This window comes from Glycine max, chromosome 16 (genome assembly GCF_000004515.6).
Source record: "Glycine max cultivar Williams 82 chromosome 16, Glycine_max_v4.0, whole genome shotgun sequence".
NCBI lineage: Eukaryota > Viridiplantae > Streptophyta > Magnoliopsida > Fabales > Fabaceae > Glycine > Glycine max.
Genome location: NC_038252.2, coordinates 7273080 through 7282464, shown reverse-complemented (window position 1 = coordinate 7282464; position 9385 = coordinate 7273080). Strand labels below are relative to the sequence as shown.

Genomic DNA, 9385 nt, shown 5'->3' with positions numbered 1-9385 from the left:
TCTAAAAAAAATTATTTAAATCAATTAAGAGAAAGAAATATGATATATTTAGAATTTGAGTTTTAATCTTAGCCATTATATTTTTTTATTTATAATCTAACCGTTAAAATCAATGATTTTTTTTATTTGTCATTTTAAATTTTTTGTCGTTTGAAACATTTTATATATATATATATATATATAAATTTATCAATACAAGTAATTTGCATTGAAGATTTCAGTCTCATGTACTATTTAATTAAGAATACAAGTGATTAACGTAAAATGATCAATCAAAAGAGAATGATATAATTAATAAATTTTGAATTAATATATGATTATAGACATCATAGTCAAAACAATATGTATTTATTCATGTATAATCAAGCATCAAAGTCTCTGTCACGTTTTTTTCTTCTTCAACATAGCAACTATATATATATAAACTCTTGTTATATAGACATGTAATCAAGGGCTTCGACTAACTACTATGTAATATTATATTACAAGAAATTATGCTAGCATTATACACACAACACAACACATAAATACATACATGTATATTTGCTTCGAAAATTTATAAAACATTTCAATATATAAACATACAGAATAATTATTTAAAATTTATGATAATATATAGTAACACAATAATAATTGGTTATAGAAAAAAACATAAAGCATTAGCGTTATAATTGTACATAAATTCTATGAAAAATATAACAAAATATCTAGCTAACATATTATGATTATAAAATATTATTTTGACTATTAATTATTTAATAATATTTTTTTTAATATATTACATCAATTATATTTATTATTATACCGTGAGAAGATACTTTGCAAATTATTTTGATACTAATTTTATTTTTAATATATTAATACAATAATTAGACTAAAAATGTACATTAACTTGATTTTGAAAAAACTATTATATTATTCTTTTGTTTTACGGTTTAGTTTACTAAAAAAAATAGTTGTATGTATTAATTTTAATTCATTGAAAATTAAATGAGTTTTATTGACAGGCTTGATTTGAGAGAATATTATTTTATTTTAATACTAATTTTATTTTCTATATTATATTAATATAATAAGTATATAACAATTAGACGAAAAACGTACATTGACTTGATTTAGAAAAACTATTATATTATTCTTTTGTTTTACGGATTAGTTTACTAAAAAAAAGGTGTACATATATTTGTTAAATTTAATTGGTTGAAAATTAATTGAGTTTTAATGGCATTAGAGAGAATATTATTTTATTTTTATAAAAGTTAAAAAATAGATTAATTTCTTAAAATTATGAAAGAAATGATAAAAATGAGAAATGATAAAAAGTTGTGGTCATGTTTAGAGTGTATATGTGGAGTTCATGTTACTATATTTATTAAAAAAATCCAGAGTTCTAATTAGGAAGAAAGTTTAAAGAGGATTGGGATGAGTAAGTACCTAGCTAAAATTTTAGTTAGCAAAAAAGTTTAACACGCCCAAAGAATTTTGAAGAGTGAGTCTGGTAAAGTTGAGTGGGAATTTATTATAGTAAATAGACTTGATTTCAGGGTAAAAATGTTCGAACATGAATCAATTTATTTTCCAAATTTTTTTAATTAAAATAAATTTTGCAAAATGAATTTTAGAATATCTATTTCAAAATTAATTTTCCAAACATTCATCCAAACACACATTTGGAAATTATAAAATTTTCATGTAAGCAATTAGAATAAGGGAGATAAAAAATTATACATAAAAAATACCAGAAAAAATGTACAATTAAGCTATAGTTTTGACCAATGATATAGTACAAGTATTAATTCACTATGATTGGTCACGCTAAAATAAAATGGAAGATGAATATGACATGATAGAATTTCAATTCTTTAAAAGTATTTATTGTGAAAATTATAAAAAAAGTAAAAAAAAATCATATATGGACAACACAATTTTACATATTTTAATAAAAATATTTCTGGTTTTAGTTCGGGTAAGATAACTAATGTCTTAAGGAAGAATATATATATATATATATATCAATGGTATAAAATGAGTAATTAGTTTCAAGTTTTATGGAAAGTCATTAAATAGTTTATAGCAATTAAGGGTTTCAACGGCATCATGAATAGGACGAGAAATATTGTTACATACTGCTTGACTATGAATCATATTACTTACCCCTCTTTTAAGACCAAAAACCTGAAATTTATTACTGTCATTAAATTAAGGTAATTTTTGTTCATGCATTTTGATGTGGCAGAGGGTCTTCTTGGGCATTCTGAACTGTATGCAACAAATAACAAACTGTCGGTCTTACCATAAAGGATTTGGCGTTTTCTTACATCTTTTTCTCCTTGCTTTCCGTGAAAAAGCTAAGGCCTTTATCCATTAAAATGTATCAAAAGGAAATTGCAAATTCGTGGAAAGTACCCCACCCCCACCCTCCAAAAAAAAAATAATAGTAGAAAAAAGATTAAAAAACTAATTATATGATTACAAGATTAAGTGGAAGAAAAAAAGTCACAAAGAGTCAGTAGAAAAATGGTAGTAATTTTAACTCAAATGTTTCATGTTTGCCTTCTATTAGTTGTTTCAAGCTTTCTTTTTAACAAATACTACTAGCGTATATATTTCATGCAAGTATACTAATTCTCACTGAATAAATTTTAATAAACAATTGTTTCCTAAAATCAGAAATTTATAAAATACTAAAAATAGCGTTTTCCACCCTTTATATGGGATGATACAAATGAACCAATATATATGCCATCTCTTTGATTAACTCATTTAAAAAATATTTTAAGGAAACTTTTTCTCCATTTTACCGTTTTTGATAGTTATTTATAGGAATGGAGATCTATGTAAAATTTTATATTAATTAAACAATGATGGAAAGTATACGTATGGAAATAATATTTTAAATGGAAAGACAAGGTTACAACAAATTAAGTTTTAGTTGCCCCTTATTAAATCCAGATTATATTATCAGACGAATGTCAAATAAAAAGCGTGATGTTATATATATATATATATATATATATATATATATATATATATATATATATATATATATATATATATATATATATATATAATTTTTTTTTATCTTATTTCAGGATTTAATTTTGATGAAAATCATCCTAAAAATAAAAAAATACAAAACTCTGTAACAAATTCATCATCTCATTTTCCTTTTTTTGGTCATGAAATAAAATAAAAGAAATAATAAAAATAAAAAAAATAAAAGAATTCTCAAGTTGTGTACTCAAAAGAGTGGAAGCTGAACAGTCACGTAAACAAGGAATCGATGTTGTTATCACAATCCATGTGTCACATGAATCTCCCTTTTTACTTCACACAGTTCATACCATATTTCTCACACTCAAAACACCACCACCACCACTAAAAATCTCTCTCGTTCTCCCTCTCTTTCTGGTCCTTCATGGAGTTTGATCCAATCTTCCCAGCAGAAAAAATTCACTTCCTTTCTGGTATTTTCTCTGGGATCAAATCAGAGATCCCTGTTATCCCCATGTCACAAGAGAACAACAACAACACCATCTGCATGCACCAAAACAATTTCAACAACCATTTTCAGCACCTTCCCCTGAATGAACCAAACCATGACCATAACCACCACCATCCTACTATTACAAAAATTTTCACAGAGGGTTCTAATTCCTCCATCCTCACCCCATTGTTCTGTTTGTCCTCTTCTTCAGGTTACTCATACCGTAATGAGTCCCTCAGAGGAGGCTTTGCCAACAACAACAACAACTACAAACACTCCATCATGCCTTATGCACCAAACAGCACCCAAAATGAACCCATGCATGGCCCCAACAGAGCAATCTGGGATTTTTCCCAGAAAATTCCCCTTCAGTACTCTGGTGCAGGTGCAAGTGCAACTTCATCACAGCCTCATCAGGTGGGTCTCCCTCTGTTACCATGATCATTTACTCTTGGATCTGTCACCATCTCATGCATCATTGAGACTATAAATATATATAAAGTTCTTGTTTTTATTAACACATGAAGCAGGTGCAAAGGAGGAGTAATGGCAAAATTCATCAGCACAGGAATATGGGCAACATAATCAAAGGCCAGTGGAGTGCTGAAGAGGACAGGCATATACCAAATTAGTCCCAATTTCATGCTCTTTCTCTCTCCTTAATTTTTTTTTATTAAATTCGTTGCGGTTTCATGTGGGGCTTTCAATGAAAAATTTCTCTCATTGATTTAGCTCCTGTCTTTAATAATATTAGTGAATTTTGTCACTGTTTTTGTCCGATTATTGACACAAAAAAAAATGGTGGTGAAGTTTGATGATGTGGTTTTGTTTATAGGGTGCTCGTCCAATTGGTGGAACGCTTCGGGTTCAAAAAATGGTCTCACATCGCAAGGTTGCTGAATGGAAGGGTTGGGAAACAGTGCAGGGAAAGATGGCACAACCATCTCAGGCCAAACATTAGGGTTACTTCCACTTCTATCCTTTTTACACTTTTTCTTTCTCTTACGCATGAATATACTAAATGACATCATCTTTTATAGTATCCAAACACATCTTCCACCGATTTTTCATCTTGCCTTTTTAATTATTTTTATATACACAATATATATATATATATATATATATATATATATATATATATATATATATATATATATATTATGTAAAAAATAAATTAATGATGTAATGTATAAAATGTTAAATGATTTTTTTTATTTTGAAATGAAAATTAAATTCTTCAATTTCTGATTAATTCTAGGATTAGTGGTAATTGTTAATAATTAAGAGGCTAAAGTTACTGTAGAGGATTTTAGAGTTAGTTTCACATGCAATTTTATGAGGATTTTCAATTAAATTAAAAAGCATTTATATTACATTAAATTCATAAATGCAATTATATAATGCATTTATATAAAATTCATTACACAGAAAATTTATAACTGACACTTTTGTTTTACAGATTTTTGTATAGTTGAGTGACATAACATTTTTTATCTACCTTCTCTTTCATTTGTAACCAATTCTCCGACCTATGTGAGCATTTAGAGGTTTGTGTATGTACTTTTTCAGAATAAAAGTCATTAAATTAATGAAAAATAAATTCAAAATGTTTTGTAACAGTTAGAAAAAGAAAAGAAATTATAAAATAAAAAATATTATTTTAATTTACAATTTATATATATTATGAAATTATTTGTGGAAACACTTACAGTAGAGGCCAATTTACGGTGCAATTCCAAAACTTTTTAATCAGATAGATGTGTGGCTGTATATAGAAAATTTAATTATTTTTTCTCACAATTCCACACTTTAAATGGGTGCATTACTCAAACATAGAAGTAGTCATTATGTCTTCTAATTATATATATGAATTACAAAATGTCACTATCTTTTTTTTTCTGTTTACTCATTTTTTGATGTACATGAAGACCGATTCATTTTAATTGTATTACGATATGCATGTTTTAGACAAACTTAGTTATTGAATAAATCATGTTAAAAAGAGAATACATATTTTATGTTTATTTATTATTTCTGACAAAGATTAGTATATTTCATATTAATATCATAGTAAAAAGAAATTACTTGATTGAAATACTAGTATGTCTTGTTGAAGTTGAAATCTTCCTTCTTTTGTTATTTTTTTATTGGTAAATATTAATTTGTTAAAATTTTAGTTCTGCTAACAGGAAGAGATATGATGCATGCCATGTTTAGTTTGGTTGTAATTATAATTTCACATATTTAATCCAAGCATTGTTGTTTTGTACCAACGCAGAAGGAGTCATGGAACGAAGAGGAGGACAGAATCCTGATCGAAGCTCACAAGGAGGTTGGAAACAGGTGGGCCGAAATCGCAAGGAGAATGCCTGGTAGGACGGAGAACACCATCAAGAACCACTGGAACGCAACAAAGCGTCGCTTGAACGCCAAGAGGCTGAGGAACAAGCGCAGGGGTTTGAAGGGACCAACGCTTTTGGAGAGCTACATAAGGCAAGTCACTGCAAATGAAGAAACCCAAAAGGAGATGATCAAGAATTCCATGAGCAACATGAACCTGAAGGGCGAGAGTAGTAGCAACACCACCACCACTAATACCAATACCAATACCAATACCAGATATCCGCATCTCTTTCGGGTTTGGTATGAGAGCTCAGAGGGTGGGTTCAGTTCTGAGGAGGATGAGGCTGGGTGGAGTGTGCAGCAGCCACATGGTGTTGGTGGCGGCTATGTGCCTATGATGCTAAATGCTACTGTGGAAGATGGCACAATGGGTTATGATGTTGCGATGGAGATGGCGCCGGAGGTTCAGATGAAGAAGGAAATGGATCTCATGGAGATGATCATTAGAAAAGCTTAAGGTGCAATATTGTGCATGATGAATTTGGTGTTCTCTCTTTCTTTAGTTTCTTTAATTACTTTCTGGTTTTAATTTGCTTTTTTGTTTCTAGATACCTTTGAAACTGTGGCTTTTGCTTTGTTTGGTTGCCCCATATATTTTAGTTCGTCTTTGATTGTCTTGTGATTCTTAGTTCTGAGGTGGTTTTGGCCCCATCAAGTGGGGTCCACATTTAGTGTTTTTAATGTAGGTTTCTTTTACATTTGTTTTGGTTGTGACTCAAGCTTAAATGTTACATGTATGGATATAACTTATGTAGAATGTCCCATGATGGTGCACATTTCACTACAAGAAATAAAGTTATTTGCCGTGACTTTTTCTTAACGTACAATAAGTTATTGCCAATGATAGACATTTCACGACAACAATTGATTGTTGCTGCGAATTCAAATTTTTTATGCCAACGACACCAATATCATAATCAAGATTGTACTTATCATAACAACAAATCTTGTCGCTGTCAATATATGTAGTTTATACCAACAAATTTTAAAGTGGCTGAAAAATGTACTTTTTTTTAGAAAAGTTAATTTTGTGGCAACGAAATTTAAGATAGTTGGAAAATATAATATTATATACCAACAACATTGTAGTCATGGGCAAAAGTTACATTCATAACAATGACTTTGAAATTAATTGAGAAAAACTAATTTTGTAACAATGACAATTAAGGTAATAGGAAAATATAATATTTTATATCAACAACATCAACGTCTTTGACAAAATTACATGTATAGCAGTGATATTTAATATCGCTGAAAAATATATATTTCTATACCAGCAACTTTGAAATTAGTTGGGAAAAACTAACTTTGTAACGGTGACACATAAGGTTGCTGGAAAATCTATTAGTTTATATATCAACAACACCACATTCGTTGGCAAATGTTACATTTATAGCAACAACGTCAACTGAAAAATGTACATTTTTTTAATCTAAACAACATTAAATTTGTTGAAAAAAAATACTTTTTATGACATATTTATTGTCATTGTGAAAAGAATTATTAGTTGTTAAACAACATTGCTAGTTGGTAAGAGAAGATACATTTGTACCGATGATAAGAGTTTGTCATGAAATATCACTTTTATCTATATTTATTGATAATAAATAAATTGTTTGATCAATTTGCAAGTTTAAGATAACAAACATATAAAAGGTGAGTAAAAAAAAACTTATTTAGCTCGATTTTGATTTTTTTACATTTATACTCAATTTGAATATTTAAAATACAATTAAATTATAAAAAGATATATATTAAAAAAATAAGATATCTATTATATAATATAAAGGTGAATGCTATTATCTTTATATATATATATATATATGACACCAGACATACGTCGTTAGTACGTAAACGTGAGTTAGATATTATAAATATTGAGTAAATAATTAATTTTAACAACAAACTAACATATATAAAAAATTGTGTGTAGAGGTGTGGTGAAATTCCCAATCTAATCACAACTATGCGTTCTTTTTAGGTTGCAGGGATATTTCAATTTTGGCACCCATGGCTTCATCAGTTGCTGAAATAATGTGATCCCCCGAATTGTGTTTAGTTTTGTTTTATGAAACAATGCTGAATATTAGAAACCAATAAATGCAAGTTTGCCATGTGTTGAATTAACATTTTTCATTTCTCTATTAAGTTTTAAGCAATATCCAATTTTAGATTTATTTCGTTAGTTTCTTTATCTTATTGATTTTACATAATTTGAATTTAAATTATTATATTATGCAGAAAGAATGAAGAAAAAAAAATGCAACATTCTTACTGGAAAAAATGTGGCTGATAGTTTGGACTATATGGATGACAAGGAATTGGGAAATTTTGTAAGGGAGGGTGTCTCATAGGGGGGTGGCCTTGTGTAACAAGGAATGAGGATAATTTCTGTGTTTTGGGTAAGTGGGTGGAAGGAGTAGATTTAACGAGAACATTGGTTCAGATTTCATGTAAGGTTTCTTTATGATCTTACTCACATCTTGTGTGTTAGAGATATTTAATATATGAGACCTTCTTTGACTTAAAAAAAGAAGAAGAAGCAAAGGTAGTTATTTTTTAAATTTTGGTGCTAACATAAGATACTAGAGACTAGAGAAGCTAAAGAAAAAAAAGTAGGAAGTTATGCTAATTACTTAGACAAATGTTAGTTCAAAAATAAATTTATTGAATAAAACTATGAGTGCACAACAAAGTTAATGATTATAGGAACTTCCTAAAGTCCTAATCAAAAGCAATTCAATCCACAAGAGTTAAGAGCATAAGAACTTATGATAAAAATATCTCTACAACCAATAAAGAAAGGAATTTATAAGAATTTTTTTTGCTATATTCTTTATAAGAAAATGCTAACAAGCACAGGAAAAGAAATTTATAATTAAGTGTCGTTGCAAAACTTTTTGCAACATATGTTACTACAACGGACTACAACAATTTTCTTGTTGGTAAAAATAATTTTTGCAGCAATATTAAATATTTGCAAATAACCTTTTTTCTTGTAGTATGTGTTTGTGGGTGTTCAACTGTGATAAAATCTCTTACCCTACTCTATGTAGATATGTGGGAAAGAAAATAAGAAAGAAGAAACTCAGGTAAAAGTAATAAGATGACTTTTGGTTTGAGAAAATATTTTTATTTTTTTTTATTTTTAAATATTCAAGATTTAGAAAATATGTTTTTTTTATTTATTATTTTCTATTTCTAAAATATGAAAATATAAAAAAAAATTGGTTGAGGTATTTCAACCAACACCTCCTCAACAACTATTGGAGTAACCAAATTTGATCCAAACCAAAACACTATGAGAAGAAATTTAGTGTATCAAACTTGAATAAATGAGAATCATTACTCAGACACACATCAAGTATCAAATGTGTTTATTTTGATTTTATTTTCTGATTTCTTATTTTCAATTTATATGAAAACATTTCAAGAGTCATCCATATCCTTTCAAACACACCCATGAAGTCATAACATAAGATGTTCTTGACACCA

At 28.1% G+C, this 9385-nt stretch overlaps 1 protein-coding gene across 2 annotated transcripts; it reads left to right on the top strand.

Annotated features, from left to right (window-relative positions):
- Positions 1 to 3175: 3175 nt before the first annotated feature.
- Positions 3176 to 6701, top strand: LOC100805329 (myb-like protein A). Of its 2 annotated transcripts, none has more exons than XM_003548527.5 (4): positions 3176 to 3904; positions 4018 to 4103; positions 4323 to 4449; positions 5766 to 6701. In XM_003548527.5, the coding sequence occupies exons 1-4, from the start codon at positions 3419 to 3421 to the stop codon at positions 6345 to 6347; spliced, it is 1281 nt and encodes a 426-aa protein (XP_003548575.1). In that variant the 5' UTR covers positions 3176 to 3418; the 3' UTR covers positions 6348 to 6701. The 2 variants fall into 2 exon arrangements, with proteins under 2 accessions (XP_003548575.1, XP_006599106.1); XM_006599043.4 differs by having other exon boundaries at positions 4015 to 4103.
- Positions 6702 to 9385: the final 2684 nt, after the last annotated feature.

Coding starts and splice junctions, on each gene's coding strand:
- LOC100805329 (XM_006599043.4), top strand. CDS start 3,419: ATGGAGTTTGATCCAATCTTCCCAGCAGAAAAAATTCACTTCCTTTCT. Junction 4,104..4,322: donor TGGAGTGCTGAAGAGGACAG/GCATATACCAAA, acceptor TTTTGTTTATAG/GGTGCTCGTCCAATTGGTGG. Junction 4,450..5,765: donor ATCTCAGGCCAAACATTAGG/GTTACTTCCACT, acceptor GTACCAACGCAG/AAGGAGTCATGGAACGAAGA.